We start from the raw sequence: 20,438 nt of genomic DNA on the forward strand, positions 1-20,438 counted from the left end.
AGACTGAGCTAAATGCAGAATGTATGGAAGGATAACATCCTCCTTGCAGGACGTCGGATCATAGTTCTTAGACATGCACCAGATGCAGAATCTCTTCCATTTGTAAGCATAAGAGGTCCTAGTAGAAGGCCTCTTAACCTCCTTCAATATGTCCATGCAATCCTCAGGAAGATTCAAGTGGCCATATTGCACTATCTCAGGAGCCTTGCCGCCAAACTCAACGACGAGAGGTTGGGGTGCACCATCTGCCCCCCGAACTTCGTGAGAAGGTCCGGCCGACACGGCAGCCGCTGATGAGGCAGGATCGACCGGTGAAGCAGGTCCGTGAACCACCACTGCCTGGGCCATTCCGGAGCAATGAGTATCATCCGCGCCCGGGATTGGCCCAGCTTGATGAGCACCGCCGGAATCAGGGGAATGGGTGGAAAAGCGTACAGAAAGCTGTTCGACCAGCTGATCCATAACGCGCTCCCCAGAGTCCCCGGCTGATAATACCTCGAGGCGAAGTCGCGGCATTTGCTGTTTTCGGTGGTGGCGAATAGTTCCACGTCTGGAGTGCCCCATATGGTGAAGACGTCGCCGAGCACCTCGTCGATTATGACACACTTGTGGGTTTCCTGAAGCAGTCTGCTGAGGGCGGCCGCCTGAACATTCTGCGCACCTGGTAGATGAGTCGCCGTTATCATCAGTCATCTGGCTTGCAGCCAGTGCCAGATCGTCTGCGTTTCCTGTGACAGTGTGCGCGATCTTGAGCCCCCCTGCTTGTTAGGTAATACATCGTGGTCGTATTGTCCGTCTGTACAAGCAAGGAGTTGGTCTGGAAGGACAGATGAAAGGCCTTCAATGCAAAGTGAACCGCTCTGAGTTCCAGGAAATTGATGTGATACGTGGACTCCGCTGGAGACCACGTTCCCTGGATTTGTAGATGGTCTGAATGCGCTCCCCAGCCCTGGAGAGATGCATCCGTCACGATAGTCTGAGTCGGGATATCCTTGTGGAAAGGAACCCCCCGGAGCAGATTCTCTGCCGAGCACCACCACCTAAGGGACTGTTGGGCATGAAGAGACAACTGGATCCTGTCGTCCCAGGACCCTTTCCTCTGGTCCCATTGATCCTCCAAGCATTCCTGCAGCAGCCTCATGTGCAGACACGCATGTGGGGTGAGGAAGATACAAGAGGCCATCGACCCTAGTAGAGAAGACACCGTCCACACTGTTGTAGATGGAGCAGCTATGAGAGCCTGAGCCTTCCGAAGGAGTGATAAGCGTCTCTCCTCTGAAGGAGACACGCTTGCTGACAGCGTTTTGATGGAGGCTCCCAAGTACTGCTGGCACTGGACCAGCATCGGAACGGACTTGTACATTTATTTGCAACCCCAGCTGATTCAGCAGGATGGCCGTCCTGTTGAAGTGCAGTTGTGCTTCCTGGAAGGTGGAGGCCTTGATCAACCAGTCGTACGGGTAGACAAACACCTTGTTCTTTCGCAGGTGTGCTGCCACCACAGCCATGTACTTTGAAAACGTCCTGGGTGCAGACTTCAGTCCAAACGGTAGTACGGTGTACTGGTAGTGATTGGTGCCGACGAGGAAGCGCAGGAACTTCCGGTGTTTACGTGCAATGGGCACATGGAAGTACACATCTTGCAGATCTATTGCGCAAAGCCAGTCCAGGAACAAGATCTGGACAAACCAGGAAGAAACAAGAATAAAGGCCCTTTCCCCTTTGAGACAACGGGACGTCTTATATCTCCCTTTTTCTTAACAGGGTGTCGGCCTCCGCCTGGAGCTCGCGTAGCTGGAACTGCGAGGCAACCGGTGGAATTGCTGGAGGCGGACTGGTGAACCGAAGACTGTATCCATTGCAAACAATATTCAGCACCCACTTGTCTTGAGTAATGTTTCTCCACTCTGCCAGGTAATGTTGGATGCTTCCCCCCACCGGAGCGGGTAACGGATAAGGAGGAAGAAGCACCTCAGGGCCTAGACCCAGCCGGGCCTTTGGTCGCGGATAAAGACTGCTGACCACCGCGGCCCCTCTGGCGCTTTTGGAACGGGCGTCGTTGGAACTGTTGCTGCTGCGGCTGTTGTTGCTGCCCAGCCGGTCGACCTTGCCCTCTACCTTCCGAAACGCACCGTCTCTGGAATGAGCGGAAGGTCTTATTCTGTTCCTTCGGCTTTTTTCCAACCCGACAGCCGTCAAGGTCTCAGCCTCCTCTTTCTTGCGGGCCATCTCCTCGTCTGCATAGTTCCCAAAAAGTGTCTCACCAGAGAAGGGTAGAATGGCAACCCTATGCTGCGCCTCGGGCTACAAAGGACGTCAGACGCAGCCAGACCCCATGACAGTACCCATGGGCTGCCAGGTGGGAGGAATCCGCAGCAGCGCCGATCACTTGGTTGGAAACCATGAGTCCTTGATTCATGATCTCTTGGAAATCCTCCCTGTTCTCCCAGGGAAGGAGTTCCACGAACAGTGTGAGGGACTCCCATAGAGACCGATCATAACGTCCCAACAAGGCTGAGGCACTCGCGGCCTTCATAGACGTGGTGGCCGTCCCGCAGACCTTCCTGCCCGCTGAATCCATCCAGCGGCTCTCCTTGTCAGGAGGCACTGTCGATGACTGGGTGTTGGCGTGTTGTTTCCTCGCCGCCGTCACAATCACTGAGTCCGGTGCAGGGTCCAAGCACAGAAACGCTGGGTCTGAGTCGGGGGCCCGATACTTTTTGTTGTAGCCTTGAGGGCGCTGACTTCGGAACCGCAGGGGTGAGGAAGAGTTCCATGGCGGGTTCCACCAACCCTGGCACCAACGGCAACAATGGGCGAGACAACTGCTTCTTTTGCAGTGTTTCAAAGATGACAGACGTCAGGGGCGCGGGCACCGTGAGTGTGATGCCCAGCTTGGCCGCTCCTTGTAGTAAAACCTCCTGGAAGGAGACAGTGTCGTCGATCGGGGACACCCTCGTCCGAGGGGAGTCAGTCAGCGTCGGCGAGTAGTCCCTGGCACTGGACGAATCCGTGTGGCAGGATCTAGACCTGTCCCTCCTACGGCGCCGTCTGGACCTCGTAGACGAGAGACGGCGACACCTGGACCTATCTCTCAGTCTATAGCGAGACCTCGACCTCCGCGGCCTCGGGCGTTCCGCGGGCCTGAGAGGAGGGCGCTGTGGAGGCTGAACCGGGAGCCTAGGTTGCGGAGGCCCCATTGGCGGCGTCGGCAAAAGAGGCAACGAGGCCGACCTTGGCGGAGCCGGTGGAGGAGGACGGTGAGGAGGAACCGGAGGTGGTGGAGTAGGAGGTTGAGGCAGTGGAGGAGGAGTCAGGGTCCGCGGAGGAGGATCCACGGGCAAAGGAAGTGGTGTAGGCGACCTCGGTTTAGAGGGTGAGTAAACTTGAGAGTACTCTGAGCCCAGAGACTGTCCTACTCTCCTTTTCTTCTTCTTCTGACCAGAGGGGGGCAATCTTGAGGCCCTACCCCTCAGACTAGCGACGGCGCCGCCGCAACCGTGTGTTCGCTGAAGCCGAGGACTCCGTCCTGGTCCTAGAACGTCTAGGCTTCCTCTTCGACGCTGAGCGTCTCCTTGACGTCGCCTCGGGTCTGCTCGGCGTCGATGGCCGTCGCTTAAACGTCGACGCTCTGTGGCCTCGACGTCGATCGTCTCCTCGACGACTGCGATCTTCTCGGCGTCGACGACCTCCGTTTCGACGCTGATCTGCGTCTCGTACGTGAAAGCCGTCGACTGTGACCGGCGGTGTCGCCTCGACGACAAGCGCTGGCGTCTTGACCTCTCTCATGATGGCTCGACGATGAATCAGTCCTCGACGTCGACCTCGTCTGAGGTCTCGACGTCAGTCCCCTCGACCCAGAGCCGCGGGGAGACGGGGAACAGACTGTGGTCATTCCTTTCGACGCAGAGGCTATCGACGTAGACAAAGACCGGTGGTGTTTTCTGGCCTTTTCCTTACTGGGGAGCCCCCCAGAGGCCGACGCACGGGCAGAGGAAGGAGCCCCGTCATGCCCAGACCCACCTTGTCCTTGCTGCCTTCTCTGTTCCAAACCTTGGAGCCTGGTCTTCTCCCGGTTTTTCAGGGTCCTTTTAGGGAACTGCAGACAGATATCACACCCCTCAGGAACATGAGAAGGCAGGCACAGGATGCAAACCCTGTGAGGATCAGATTTTGCCTTTTTCCTGGAGCACTCAGGACATTTATCAAATAAGGCAGGCATATTTGATAAAAGAGCAGCCCAAGACACCAGAGAAACTCCAGCAAAGATGAGAAGAGGCAAAACACGTCGAGTGAACACACTAACACTTTAAAAGTGCACAATTTGTAGAAAAAAAAAACAAAAAAGGGAGAGCTCAATGCTCCAGTGTCCTGCTAGCAGGAGCCGGAAAAAAGAACTGAAAGTGGAGGGAGTTGCTGTGCATTCTAGGATACCAGGAGAGTTCTGGAAAGTTTCCTTAAAGGCACGGTATCCCTTTTTAAGACACATAATGGCAGCCTATGGGAGGCTTGTCTGTCCTGTCCTTCCTCTCTATCATTCCAAGGATTTGGGGAAGGGGGGGGGGGAAGTGTTTTCCATGGTAAAACCTGGCAGACAGGTTTAAATGTGATATTGGTGGAATATCCTTTGCATTTCTGTCCTTAATGCGCTCTTGTGTCTATGCACTACTGCAAAGACAGCTTAAGAGATTATTTTTGATTGCTCCGGGGTCCCCGCACATAAGCGGGACTGTTCACTAGATTATGACTATACACAGAGATCCCCTACTACAGAACTTCCTGTGTGTCCCTCCGCTTCTATATTATTAATAACATTTTACACTCCCTTACGTGGTGCATCAAAAAGGCATACGACTCAAACATTGTGACCATCCTTCCATGGCTTCTTCCCTCCACAAGAAAAGCTCTTGTGCAAAAAAATGATCCAACATAATTTACTGACAAGCAGTCACTCTAACAAACCAGGAGAAAGAAATCACATCATCACAAACCCCTTAAATAATAGATTCCCGTAAAATGTTGAGGAAAACAAAAAAAAAATCCCCTCACAAAGAAGTGGCGGGTCTTTCTGTAAAAAGTAGCCTTCAATGACACAGTTTTCTTGGTCACCTTTGTTCTCAGAGCAGACTGTGGAGAAACAAGGCCTCATAACAGATTTACAATCAGGAGACAGTTTCAGCTTTATTTTTTAGCTGTAAAATGCTGTTTGAAATTGGTGTTTTCAGATAAATGTACCTCATAAACATTAAAGAAATTATGCTGCCACTTCTAGGCATTGTTATTTCCATGATTTTCACACTAACATATCAAAAAGTTGTTTCCTGGAAAGGTGCAAAGTTGTGCATTTTAAGGATATTGGAGAATAATAGGATGAATAAACAAAATGCCAATAAACCACAAGCTGGAAAATGCTCACCATTATTTAGGCATGACATGAAGTGAAATCTTTATTTCTTTTATCGTCCCATTAAACATCATACAATCTTGGTGTGCTTGCCAACAGGATATACATTAGTCAAAGCCCTCTACATTCGGACAGGTTTAGAAACTAAAATGACTGTCAATGATAATCAATTTAATTCCTGCAGCCACATTTGATTTCATCCAAAGAAAAAAGTAATCACAAACATGGCAATGATGGTGAAACTAGGCACTGTGAAGTAACTAAACCCATGATCAAACCAACCAGCCATCCATCACTCAACCTAATAATATTTAAACAATCAAAACATCACCACAGACTTATTTGGCAACTGAAAGCAAACCAGGGTAAATTTCTGGGCATATTGTGTCACAGTGGGCTGATGAGCAGGTGCTTCATAGATCACAATATCAGATGGTACTATGGTCCCAATTTGCTTCCACTGTTGTAACACCCCCACGCCCCCATCAACAGCCGCACAAACCACAAAGATGAGGAGAAATAGCTCTGTCAATCAGGGTAGTTTTACATTCAGAACTGGTTATGGAACTTACGCAGCTTCACAAGACCATGCCAGCAGTTCAATAGCCCTTTCATTTATATTCAGGACATTCAAAATTCCAATGCTTTCACTGAGAATTTCTAGAAGAATGCATGCATCTGTAAACAGCGTGTGGTAGTGTTTATGGGAGTATATAAACTGTCACTTATCTTAAACTGAGTGCACTAGCCAGATGGCTTTAGAACTATCAATAATATTATTAGGGACTTCTGACATTCCACATGTTTTGCTAAAATTCTCCCTAAAGTGCTGTCAGTGTACAAAATAATATGGTAAACAGCCCACTGTGAAAAAAGTTTTACATTCCAAGGCAGAATAAGAAAGAAAATCCCATGCACATCAATATCATTACTAACTTGTAAGCACCCAATTTTCTGAGCCACTATTGATTTACTTCAACTGGCTAGCTAAAGGGCCCTAGGACATTAGAACACAATCTTTCACAGGTACCCACTGCAAGCGATAATAAAAACTTTAAGGCATGAAGGATGCTGCAGCACAGAGAGAATTAAAGACTTCCACAGCCAGGAAATGGACATTTAAATATTAGCCAGACCTTACAGACAGGTATATATTCCTGAAGCAGTGCTACCATTATAGAACATTAGGTTCACTATTTATGGAGGAATGTGATGGCTTTAAAAAACACAGGATCTTCCAGAGCGATTTATCGCAATTATTCATCAAATCCTCATTTTAAAAAAGTAACCATTTGTGATTAGATGCATCTTACAAAACACTGAAAAAATTTACCTAAGCAGTGTAGAAAGATTTCTTTAAAAAAATGAAAAAAATTGCACTTTTATGTGACCTGTTGTACAAGGGTTTTAACCACAGATCAACCGGAGGTTCAGGAGACTGTGACCATGCTCTAATGCTTGCCACTTTAAAACACCACGTGTAATTCAAGATGAAAAGAATAAAAGAATACTGTTAAAACCAGCATGAGCAGGCTCAATGTCACGCTCCTATGCTGATAATTCCTGAAGAGGATGGAATGATTGAAGTTCCCACAGTCTGGAGCATATTTTGTGTGGCTGGTTTAGTATTGTTCCTGAGAGAATTTCAATTAAAATCACCGTATTTTAAATCCGCATAAAATTCAGCCCAACTTCAAATATTCCTGTGTTACAATGAGATCATCAGGTGCTGATTGTAGGAACCAAGACAACACTGTTACTGAACTGTACAGTTAGCAGCCTTCAATTGCCTGTTCTTTTGCCACAAGTAGGCATACATCCAAGTCCTTGTAATTCTTTGGTTTCCAGTTTTAGCACATTATTGTTCTTCAAATCAAGTAACTGGAAAGCTGTGTACACAGTCTGGATTCCAGGAAAATGTATATTTCCCTGCATTGCAGAGCTATATGTCTTATTTAATCCCCAAATTATGTAGTTCTTTCTCAATGGGTATCACGAGGGGCGCTTAGCCATACTGTCAAAACCGATGTCCACTGTGATATTTGTATAAAGTGGGAGATGCTCTTTAGCTAGCAGTTTGTACTCTAATGAATTCATTCCATCTTGTTTCCACGTTCGACGAGTTTTGGCCAGTAAATTGAATCTAGAAAAGACAAAACAACAAAAGTTTTAATTGCAATTTTTCAAAATCGTTCCTTTAACTAGTTGGTTGCAGCTATGAAATCAGATATCTAATGTTTGCCAACAGTTAATATTTAAGTGTAGCTCCTAAAATTATTAGACCATGAGAAAAACATATCCACTCTGATATAACAGAACATTTTGTTGTATTTAAAACAAACACCGGTAAGGTCAAATCGTAGATTACAGACTGGACCACAAAAGATTAAAAAAAATATTCTCTTGGTGACAGCAGGGCATTCTTTTGCAAGCGAATGCAGAATATCTCCTGTTGTTTCCCTCATGAGTTCTGTTGCAAAGCTTGGAAGATGGTGATCTTCATTACAGCCTGTGATTATCTAAAACATTTAATCTTTTAAATCCGTGGTATGTGTGGCCGAATTCCAGGTACTCTACCCTGGAAAATTCATAGTAGCTACCACAAAAAAGCAGTGTCTAAGAATGACCTAATAGGATTAAACAAGCATTGGCCATGCCAATTGGTCTCGGCATATTAATGAACTTAGTGGTGTAGTTGCCATTATAAATGTATTAATATACTGTTTTTAGTATCAGATGAATAAGTTAGCAGGTTAGCAATGACTTCAGAAGTAGCAGAATAGTAATGCAGCAGTTTTACTAGTAAAGCAGTAAGCGTGAGCAATAGAGTAGTGATAACAGTTAAGTTACCAGGAGAGAGGTGATAAAAGTTTGCAAGAGAGCATTAATAGTAGTGTTAGTAAAACAGCAGTTATAGTAGTGTGAGGCCGAGGCTGCCCCTGCAGAGGGGGGGGGACAACGGGGGTTATAGAGGTGGGGCCATAAATTCACCATTCTAGTGGTTAGCAAGGAAGTCGGGTCCCCTATTCCTTGGCTTTAGTAAAGAACACCCCCATTGGTTTGCAGAGGACCCCTCACTCCTGCTGTGGCCCGGTGCCACCGCACCGTATGCATTACTGGGAGAGTACGGGAGCTCCCCGCTACTTCATCCCCCTTCCTCCATCACTTCCACAAGTCCTGTTTCATTACAGACTCTGTACCATTGTCACATACGTAGTGGGGCGTGCTCACAGAGAGGCCAAGAGCTGGTGAATGAGCATGCAGACAGAAGACCTTTTCCTTGGTTAAGGGTATTTTGTGGAGCAGCTTGCCCATGGGTTGGCCTCTTAGTGCTTGGCGTAGACTTCTGGTTGTGGTTCTGCTTCTCAAGGTGGTTCGTTCCCCGTGGCTGGATTGATACAGGGTTTACTTTAAGTGGATAAATGTTGGCAGGGCCCACCCGAGCACAACATTGTGTATTTGGCATTTATATTTTAGGATTCGAATTTGGCCCATTCTGAACTGGAGATGAAGACAGAAAATGGAAGGAAGATAAAAGCGGGAAAATGGTGAAAAAGGTATAAGGAAGAGGAACCTCCATTGTGAAAGAAGTAAAGAGACAGTATACATAGCAAAGGGGGCGGGAGGGGTTTGAAAGACACTTTGGGGAATCCAGGGTAGACCGAGCCACCTAGGCAATCTGCATTTGGGAGGCCTGGTTTTAAGTGGGACAGGTCCTTCTGGGTCTCTGACCCCGTGGTATTTTACAACGGATAATGAAACGTGTCCCTATCGGGACATATATTCACGCGTTATATCTTTCACTTTACAGGGCAATCTTCTAACGATTTCTGAACAATCAATGGAATAAATGTTCAGCTGATCCATGTTATGCGAGTTAGTTCCAGTGTCAGTTTCCCATGTTTTGCCCAATCTAGCTCAGTTAGGTAAAAGGGTAGTCTCGTGAAAGGATGAAGTATGGAGCTGTAACAAAGGGCCGGTTTTGGGGTGATGGCTGCTGTCACCTTACTTAACATGATGGGGCGTCTTCCTTCAGATAGCAGAGAGGGTGTGAATTACATTTGGAAGTGTCTTTGAAGGAGGAGAGCTTTGAGGTCAGAAGTCATTCCAACAAAGGTTTCTTTCTTTAGTCCACCAAGGCAGGCTCCGACAGGCCGGGGGTAGTGATAGGCTCCCACTTGAGTCATCAGCTGACCGCTCGGTGCCATTGCAGGTGGGACTGTGTCCTCGCAGGGACACAAAGAAGCCCAAAAATGACAGTGTGCGCACGGGGCCACATGAGTCAGATGCAACAACTGCCTCGCGCCACAGCACACGCTGAGATGTATGTGAGTGCAAAGCTCCTCGGTTGGAAGACCCCATCGTTTTGCGTTCCACCTCTACCCTAGTCCTTCGGGTTCTGTGGGGAGGAGGCGTCCATGTGGTAAAGTCTGAGGGAGCAACGCTTGTCATTAGATGCCAGGGGCCCGGGACAGACCTGTGCCCCTGGGAATCCTAGCAACAGCTCCTGCGGACACTGGGAAGGTGCTTTTCCTGCTGCGCCCTCCGATGGAAGTGAGGGGCGGCGAAGGTCATGATTATAGCAAAACAGACACACAGCCTCCCCTATGCCCGGGCAAAGGCTGTGCCCTGTCAAATGAATGCATCCGTTTTGCCGAAGACAAGCAATCTTTCTGACGGCTATGAAAAGAGAAGGGGTTATGCCTCCTAATAGGCAGAGGAGATCACGCTCCCTGGGGCATAGAGGAGCACGGGCTTAATTAGCTAAAAAAAAAGTTACACAATCATGGCTTGCACTTACGCAATTGTGAATCAAATAATATTCTTATTATGTACATTCTGCCATGCACTGCAGTACGTTCGCAAGTCCGAAGCGGACAGCAGACTTCAGGGCGATTCTGAAAGCATACTTGCTGAAATACTTTCCGGGAGACACTAGCACAAATGTGCAATTAAGCCTCCATGGCCTAAAAAAGAAGATTATTGCACTCTGCAGGAGACGCTGAGATTCCTTGAACGGTTCAACAAGCATTGGCGAATTCAATTGTTTTGTAAAGCTTGACTACACTTCATAGTATCCACACCTCTCTACTTCCCTCCTACCTCTGTTCCCCCTCTTTAATGTCCCTTAGTACGTTTCCTTGTCCTCTCTGTTCGCTGTTATGTTCACAATATTGTAAATGATGGTGCTCTGGAAAGTATGCCTGCATCTCTATATTGTTACTCTGTACAGCCTCCTGGCACATTCACGGTAGTTATGTCTAATGAAACTATAAAATAAATGCGTGCTAGGGGAAAAGGCAAAGTTATGTTTTTAGAACTTCACCAGAAAAGACAGGCCCGCAGGAGAAGTCGTTTAACACTGGAAAGAGCGGCCTTGGAGCTCGGTTTCTCCCTCCGACTCTGCTGCCGAGGCCCTGTCCCCGCTGGGTACAGTGCTGTGCTGCTGACTAATGTAGCGCTGCTCAGCACCATGCTCGGCCGGAATTACTCATCATTACACTCCCCCGGTACCATCAGCTTCCAGGCCCAGCAATCCCATCATCCTCATGTGATGTGGAACTTGATCCTAGTAACCAGGTGACCTCTGTCTGAGCCGGATCCAGGGAAATGCGGTGTGACAAATGCTGCAAGACCCCTGCCCCCTCCACAGAATCCAAGGCCCGAGCCAGGGGTGCGCGCCAGTCGCGCTGACATCAACCATCTACAAGAGGGGTTGATGCAGAGACACAGAGCACTATTAATGCGGTGTGACAAATGCCGTAGCAAAAACGAAAACAAAAGCAAGCCTCCCACTCCATAAAGCCTCCGTGCACTAACATCCGTGACTCACCCTCCAGCAACCAGGTGATGACTGTCCACGATTAGGTCTCCTTCCACCATTTTGGGGCTCTCAATCCTGTTTCCGGGTCTACCTCCGCACCAAACGGAAAAAAAAACAGCGGCAGAGCAGCGCTAGCGTGCAGGCTCAATCTCCACCGAAACAAGACTTCTGGAGCAAACGAGGGTTCTCTTCCTGTATACTACGGCTTCGTCAGGCACTACTTTAAAACAAGCATTTGCAATGCAATGCAATACGAATCGCATTTACGCGAGACGTATTGCATTACAAATGGGACTGCGGGCATATAAAAAAGCAAGAACGGGAGTGGAGGGGATGATGGGGGGGCGAGAAGTGTCGAACTGCGGGAGGAGGCAGGGAGAGGATATAGGGCGTAAAATAATGTTTGAGTGAAGGGGCCAATAGCCTCGGATGTGCACAAATTACGCCATGGCCGTCAGGAGGAGGGACCAACGAGTGGAAAACTAATCAGAAGGCAACATTTAAAAATTAAGCCAATCAAAAACCTAGAAAACCTTGATGGAAAGTGGGCGGAGCTTCCCCCCACAATACTGTATACAGCATCTCTCGACGAGACAGCGCATGCGCGCTACCAAGCCGAGACCTAAAAAGAACAAACTGATAAGACATTTGGTTATCAAATTAAGCATCAAAGATCTGGAGTACATACGTGTGACAGAAACTTCTTGATAATTTTTCTTTGTGTGTTTACTGTATGCATCCCTCAAAATGAATATATCTGGGAGAATTGTAATACTAAGACCATTCAGACCCTGCCAGGTAGCCTGCCAGCAAAGGCTATAATCTATGCTCACCTTGCAGAGGACTGCCAAACTTATCGAAACCCCCCGCATCCAGCCTCCTGCCCTTTCCCCATGTCGTCCGTATTTACTCCTTTCCAATAAGTCACACACCATCATCTACGCCCTCAAAGAATGGTGCGCGTTTATGTTTGATGACACCCACCAAGTTTTTCAAATGGGGCACACTTGCGAAAAGGTTACGCTCAAAAAGTTCCAGAAAGTAATATTTCCCTTTTGGAGGAGACAATGATTTGGAACTTTAAACAACTTAACTGATGAATTGCAGTAGGCATCATAATAAGGTATTTCAATGCTTCGAGAAGATCCAACACATTCCTGAACTGCAGATTATAGGATACTTTTCTTCAACCATTCAGAGCTGGAATACCTGTACTGTGCAAGCTCTTGCACACAGTCAGTAAAGTTGAAAAGATTGAGCCAGCCTGAGATGAGGAAAGAAAAGTTATTTACATGTACTTCTATTTGTCAGGCAAGGATTTCTACCCCTGAATTCGAAATCGCAAAAAGCATTCTAATAATCAAAATCTTCATTTTTTTAATTAATCTTCGAACTTGCCTTTAGTATAGGAGTCAACAATGCTGCTTTTATTTTCAACACAAATCAAAATGAACAATGCCTTACCTTTGGTACATGCCCCTTTTGGTGAATATTCCAACTGCAGGTTCCTCGCCTTTAGAATAGCACTAGACGACTAGGTCAAGGAGATTTAAAATTGCATTACTCCAACACAGTGCTGCTGTGACGCTCTGTGTGGACATCCGCTTTGGAAGTGACAATGAAGCTGCATACAAGCTCAATCCCCTGCGCTTCTACAATGGTCTTTTATTACTCTGTCCACGCCCTCAGACACAGAGCCTAACAAAACTCAGTGGTACCAGAATACAGATCTTGAGCTGGGGATTTATTAGATAGAAAAGAGACCATTCCACAGAGCTGGGTGGTGGGTGGGTAGTGAGGAATCTGCGTTTGGACATACAATCCACCAGAAACAGCATCACCAAAGGTAAATGACTCTTTCTTTTGATGGATATTTCTAACCGCAGATTCCTCACCTTTAGAATAGATACCAGAGTAATACCTTCCAAGGTGCTGGGACTGTAAAATTGTTCAGATTAAACAGTACTGGAGCTCCTTCCCCTCGGACCAGGCTGTGAAGGCAGTATACTTAATGTGCATGTGTAATGATGTCAAAGTCGCGGTTTGATCAAGAACAAGCAAGCTGTGTGTCAAAGTGGTAACCATCTTGGCCATGGTGAAATGCGGTCTCTCATTCTGGAAGCTGTTTCTTTGCCAAAGAGTAGCGGATCCTAATGGAGAGAACTATCTATTTTGACTAACTCCTTTCCTGGACCACTTTGCTTTTCTTTTTTGAAAATCCCCACAAAGAGCTGAACCTCCGCCTATTGGTTTTTGGTGTGATCAATATAAAAATTCAAGGTTCTCTTGGGGTCCAGTGGATAAAGTCTCTCCTCTTTTAAGGGGTGAGGCGGAGCAGAGAATGTTGGTTGGGTAATGGATTGTGTGACATGAAAAGGAGTCACAACTTTTGGTAAAAAGCCTGCTCTAGTCCTCAACCTCAGCTTGTCTGGAAAAAAGGTGGTTTAGGACAACTGCACCAAGAGTGCCTGAAGCTCACTCAAGAGACAAGCTTATGTTATCGCTAGGAAGGCAGTCTTCAAAGTCAGAAAACGTAGACGACAGCTGTGCAATGGCTCGAAGGGAGTTCACATGAGGAAATAGAGGACTAAATTAAGATCCCACTGTTGCATCATAAATGGTTTGGGAGGGAAAGCATGTAGCTTTTAGAAACCTCACCACAACCGGTGACTGAAATAAAGATGGCTGGTCCAGATAACAAAATAATGCCAAAAGGACTAACAAATAACCTTCACCAATGGCCATTGCAATTCCTTGCTGGGTGACAAATAAAACAAACAAGACATCTGTGAGTTTGACTTTTTAGATGTCTGTATTGTGGGTGTCACACAAGGCCACAAATTTGTCCCAGCTCACGGCACAGATAGACTTTGCATGAGGACTAGCAGCAAGGATGAAATCCCCAACTTCAGAGGGAGATTGAATGCAATCAACTGGCGACACTTAATCTCCACAGATCTAGGTGTAGATCATGCAGGCAAGGGTGCAGAGCTCTGCTACTGTCACAAAGAACACTCCTGAAGCTGTAGCCTATTAAGAGGTTCATGTAACGTAGTTCAGTGCATCACACAGTCCTAGCCCAATCCATAGGCACAAGGATGACTTGGACCCTGTTGTTCTGGATCTTCAGAACTTGGGATAGAAGAGGGGGGAAGGCATAAAGGATTCTTGTGCTCCACTCTAGCTGGAATGCATCCTCAAGAGAAAGCCTTCTTGGAAACTCCAGCACACAAAGGTTTTGACATTCGGAGAGATTTTGAAAAGCAAACATATCTAGCCGTGGTTCTCTCCATTGCTGAAGACGCCCTGTTCTCTTTCTGGATGTAATCACCAAATATGATCTACCAGGTGCTGCTGAGTGAGTTTTTCCACTATGGAATTCACATATCCCTCCAGGTGGTTCACAACCAGAGAAATTCCCTGATGCGTGAGCCAGCTCCAATGACTAAGTCTCTTGGCACAAGACACAGGACTCCACGTTGCCCTACTTGTTGAAGTGCCACATAGCTGTGGCGTTACCCATGAAAACCAGAATCAGCCTCCCCTTGATGGACAGCAGGAAGACTTTCCCAGCCAGACGAATAATTCTCACCTCCAAAAGGTTGATCTGGAGGGGAACCTCTGCCAGCGACCAGAGTTCTCTGATCCCAACCTTTCCCAACTGACATCCCCAATCCCATCAGTGATGTGTAGTACATTACAAGTTATCTTTCTAGTTTTTTTGAGTTGAGTAAGTATTTATTTGTTGATTAATTAAAATAATTACAAACAAGAATAGATAAAAGCAACCTACATAAACAAACATATACTATGCACAAAGTTATAATCATATTAAAATGATCATCTAAAATTGCATTAATACAGTCAATTCCATAATAATGTTTAAACGTTTACACACTGTTTAAAATACAGGTATTAACTAGAGTACAATATATTAGCAGCAATCACTGTTATAGCAGCATTTAACTTAAAGTGACAGTGTTGGCAGTAGGAAATACTAGTATAATACATTTTTTGCTGTTTTCCATTTACTAGCTATAGTAAAGTGCAATGTGCATAACTATAGTAGATTATTCTAATAGACCCTTCAACTGGCATACATTTTGAGTTAAACAATTCCTGAAATAAGTTTCTTTTTTTACTTTGGATCACGATAAACAGTTATTTACTTGTTCTTCGTCTTTGAGTTTCTTCTCAACAATAATAATGAACTTAAAGTGGTAAGTAAGTTTTATATTGGCCCCACTCAAACAGGTAATAATTGCTTGCCTGCATGTTCTAATTCCTAGTTCATTAAAAATTGGTTTTAGGATCAACTTCCGAGCCTCTGCCAAAGCTGGACATAAGGTTACGATGTGTGTTAGTGTTTCCTCCCTTTGACTACAAAGCCTGCAAATGCTCGATGCCCATTGATTTTCCCATTTTGGTATACCATCCTTTGTCGGATATCTTCCCAGCCTTAAATACATACATTTATTCTTAAGCCTAGGTTTTAAATAATACGACAAGTAAGATTGAGGTGACAGCCTACCGAAAGAGTTAGCAACTGTCCAGAAATGACTTATTTTCCTTAATTCCTCCATGTCCGCTATAGTCGTTAATAATGCGGCCATTTGATTCATTTCTTTTTTAAATACTATCCTGCTCCTCAATTCATCAGCCAAATTAGAGGAGTCAAAATCACTTATGCATTCATTAAAATACAGCTGCCAATTTTTTGAATATTCCCCTTCTGAGATTTCAAGCCAGCATAACTTTGCCAGTGAACCTTCCTCTGAACGGAAGAATGTTAAAAGAGACTTCAAGAATGTAGATTGACGCGCCAGAAATTGGTTTTTCAAACCAAATTCCAGTCTTATGTTTGCTCGACTAATATATTTGGGGATTTTAAAAACAGTTTTATATATTCTAATCTCTATGTCGTCGAGCACTTTCGCGTCTTTGCCCCTAAAGATGACTGAGCAATATTCCAAAGATGGCATTAATTTTGCTCGCATCACCTTTATCAGATGGTCGTAATTGGGGCATAATAGTTTGTCTCTTAATTTTCTAAAAGCAAATGCAAGTGAGCAACCCCTGAATTCAAGATTGTTAAAATGCTGTCTAAAAATCAAACCATCGTCAAACGTGATTCCAAGGTATTTGTATAATTTCACATTTTCAATTACCATACCGTTAATAATCCACTCTTTAATCCTAGGCTTCCCTTTTCCCATAGTCATTATCTTTGTCTTTTTTATATTCATTGTCAGACCGTTTTGTGTAACAACCATTAAAAGAGTTAATTAACCTTTTTTTTCTTCACAACAAATTTTATTGATTGAGCAGGTAAAAGCAAATATGCAGTTCCCCACAGTCAGGAGATCACTGCCCAATAGCAGCACATGTCGCAATAACTGGAAAACCCAATCAAGAAAAGGAACAACTCCCCCTACCTCCTCCCACCACCCACAGCCACCCAAACAACCCCACTACCCACCCTTAGCACCTACGGGGGCTTACTGTGATCACGTGCACTGGGTTAGGGGGGGATGACACTAAGCCAGGCGCCGTGCGTCCCTCTAGGCCCGAAGCCCATCGTTCAAATCTGGACCGTCGTCGGGATCTGCTGGAGGCTCCAGAGTCAACCCCCTATACTCAGCCCACCTTTTCCAGATCTTGTAATGTTTCCGTGGGCATCCTCTGGCTTCGAACACTGGGCGTTCCAGCTCCATAAAATAATCCATTCCAGCCTTCCACGCATTCAGGGGGGGCTCGTTCATTCTTCCATGCCAAGTCCCCCTTGGCCACCACTAAGCCCAACAACAAAAGATGACGTTTGTAAGCATTCCCTCCCACACCCTCCAGCACATGGAGAAGACCCAAGCGAGGGGTACGGGGGAGGTCCCACACCAGCACCTCCGACAGACAGCTCCATACACCATTCCAGAACCGAGTCAAGCCAGCACAAGACCATACGGTATGCAGCAGGGTACCCATTTCGGCTCCACATCGCAGGCACTCCGGGGACACAATGAGGCCCGCTTTCCACAGCCGCTCCCGTGTATAGTAAGCCCTATGCAAATATTTGAATTGGATCAGACGCAGTCGTACCGCAATAGCGGTCCCACGCGGGGACTCCAATGCCTCCCTCCAATCATCCTCATCTAGGGGTCCGACATCCCCTTCCCAGGCGTCTTTTAACGGAAGTAGGGAGCAGGAACAGTGGGTGACTAGCGTTTGATAGATACGGGACACCTTTTTATCCCCGAGGTCTCCCATGAAAACCTTCGCTTCCACGGGGCTGAATTCCGGCAGCGACTCCAATCCAACCAGACTAGGCGCGAGTGCATGGCGGAACTGTAGGTACCTGAAGAATTGGGTCTTGGGCATGTGGAATTCATCCCGCAACTCCTGGAATGACTTGATAGTTACGTCGGACATAACATCTCTAAGCGATGAGATCCCGATAGAATCCCATCCGCCAAACCCCTGCAGCGCGGGGAGCGGACCATTATGCCACAATGGGGTCTCCGCCGTCAGTCTACCCCACCAGCCCATGCGACGCAGCACCTGTCGCCAAACCGCAAAGACTACTTGTGTGGCACACGGCAGCTGCCTCCGGAGTCTGGCTGAGTATAATATTGTGTGTAGCGTGCTGTCCCCCATCAGTGAGCGCTCCAGAGCGTACGCCGGGTCTCCTCCATCACCGTATCACCATTCATTCAATACTAGCAAATGGGAGGCTTGGTAATATGACAGCAGGTCCGACGTAGCCATGCCACCACAATACGTGGATAGAAAGCACGTGCGCATCGCCACTCTGGCTGCACCCCCGGCCCACAAGAAGCGGCCCAGGATAGAATTGACCTGCCGGAACCACTGAGGTGCGATCAGGTGCGGATGGTTCTGCAACTGATACAGGAGGCGTGGAAGTGCGACCATTTTAAAGATCGCAGACCGTCCATAGATAGTGAGAGGCATCCGGGACCATGTTTTAATATCCGCTTGGACCCTTTCCCACACCGGTATCACGTTGCGCTCCCACGGTGTCATCGCGGACTCGGACAAGAATACTCCAAGATACAGTATGCCCCCGGCCGCCACCTGCAAGGCTAACGCCCACGAGCCCGCACTCGCCCCGTCTCCCAGTACCCATAGGGTGGACTTACGTGGGTTAAGATAGAGGCCCAATACCTCGCCAAATACACGCATGATTTCCAGCACTCGGGGGCCTGATCTATCTAAATTCGTGAGAAAGAAGAGGACATCATCCGCATAGAGCGCGATCCTATCCGTGAGTCCCCGATCCCACACAAAGCCCCGCAGCTGCGCGTCTATGCGCACCCAGGAGGCCAGGGGCTCCATGGCCAGTGCAAACAGATACGGGGACAGCGGGCACCCCTGATGGGTCCCCCGGCCGACGGGAAACCTCTCCAAGACCACTCCGGAGACACGCACGGACGCCGTAATGTCGGTATACAACAGCTTGACATATGAAATAAACACCGGGCCTAGATTAAGACGAGGTAGGAGCGCGAATAGATAAGTCCAACTCACTGAATCAAAGGCCCTATCTATATCTGCCAGCAGTAGGGCAGCCCGTTCTCCAGTGGCCCCCATTGCGGCCGCAGCCGTCTGCACCCGTCCTATATTGTGCCGCGTCGCCCTAAAGGTGGACTAGATCGGCCACATAGGGGAGAAGACGGTTAGCCAGCAGCTTAGCTTCAAAATTAAGCAAGGATATAGGGCGATATGAGTCATGGCGATCGGGGGGCCTACTTGGCTTCTGAAAAACCACCACCTCAGCGTGGCGCCAGTCAGCTGGCAGCCGACCCATCTCACGCGCCACCTCCAGCACAATCCTGTAATGGGACCCCAATTGGAGATGGAACGTCTTATAGAACTCACACGGGAAGCCGCTCGGTCCGGGCGCCTTCCCAGTGTTGAGCTGTCCCAGCGCGTCTCCCAGCTCCTCTGCTGTGAGGGGGAGGTCCAACGCCGCTCGCGTCTCTACGGAGACAGCCCTCGGGGGCAGGTAGGCAATAAATTTGTCCACCGCATCGGCTGGAAGGCAATCCTGCGGTGCATACTGCCCCGCGTAATAACGAGCAAAACTAGCTGCGAGTTCAGCCGGGGCCGTTATGGTAACACCATCCCCGTCCGTGAGGCCAGGCAGGGCAAGTGGCTGCAGCGTGAGCTGGCACAGCCTGTGGAGCACAGTACAGGACTTGTCTCCCCACTGATATAGCCGGCTCCGTGTGGCCAGCCACGCCAGTCGGGCCTCGTCAAGCAAAACGGATGCATAGGATTGTTGCGCCTGCAGGAGAAGCCGCACCGCCACCTCATCTCCCGTTCCCTGACACCGCTGCTCCAGGGTCTCCACACGAGCCGCCGCCGCAACTATGGCCTCCCGACGCCGGCGACGGGCCGCCACACACCACGCAAGGTCAATGCCCCTCAAAGTAGGCTTCATGGCTTCCCAGACCACCATCACATCCGTATCTGCTACTAAATTTTCCCTCCAATAGTGAGCAATCGCACCCCGCATGTGTTGTACATAGTCAGCTTGCTGAAGGTGCCACGAAGACATCCTCCATCGGAACGGTTGTTTCTGCCTATGCAAGTCAACCACCACGGCCACTGGGGAATGGTCAGACAGCCCCCTAGGCAAGATGCTAGCCTCCCGCACTCTACTCAGAAACACACAGGGCACAAAGACATAATCCAGCCGCGAGAAGGAACCATGCACAGCAGAGACATATGTATACTCTCGGGCCCCAGCATGCATGTGTCGCCAAGCATCCACCCAGCCCAATCCGTCCACCATTGCATTCAGTCGGGTAGGGGCGGTAGCAGTCGACGTTTCCCGCAACCTCCCACGATCCACATGCACATCTATCACGTCGTTCCAATCCCCACCCAGCACCGCTAGGGACTCCGGGATTTCCGTCCACACCGCAAACAATCGTTCAGCCAGGGACCACTGCAACGGGGGGGGGGGGGGCATACACACTACCAAATACAACCGATTCCGTACCCACCATCCCTTTAACAAAGATGTATCGCCCTGCGGGTCAACCCACTGCCTCTCGTGGACATAAGCCAACCTACGATGGACCAACACGGCAACCCCCCTGGAGCCCCTGGAAAACCCAGCGTGGAAGACCTGCTGGTAACCAAATCTCTGCAGGCTGAGCACTTTTGTCCCCATCATGTGCGTCTCTTGGA

General features: G+C 48.0%; 1 protein-coding gene across 7 annotated transcripts in view; it reads right to left on the minus strand.

The window, feature by feature from the left end:
• Nucleotides 1-5,418: 5,418 nt before the first annotated feature.
• LOC144770635 (beta-1,4-galactosyltransferase 3-like) overlaps nt 5,419-20,438 on the minus strand; it is a 182,243-nt gene continuing 167,223 nt past the window's right edge. For 6 of the 7 annotated variants that reach the window (XM_078655326.1, XM_078655325.1, XM_078655328.1 and 3 more), the window contains exon 7: nt 5,419-7,547. In XM_078655326.1, the coding sequence (XP_078511452.1) occupies nt 7,397-7,547 (151 nt within the window). In that variant the 3' untranslated portion in view covers nt 5,419-7,396. Of the gene's footprint in view, nt 7,548-12,322; nt 12,493-20,438 lie in introns of those variants that run through there. The other variant, XM_078655331.1, reaches the window with a different exon arrangement.

This window comes from Lissotriton helveticus, chromosome 7 (assembly GCF_964261635.1).
Source record: "Lissotriton helveticus chromosome 7, aLisHel1.1, whole genome shotgun sequence".
Taxonomy (NCBI): domain Eukaryota; kingdom Metazoa; phylum Chordata; class Amphibia; order Caudata; family Salamandridae; genus Lissotriton; species Lissotriton helveticus.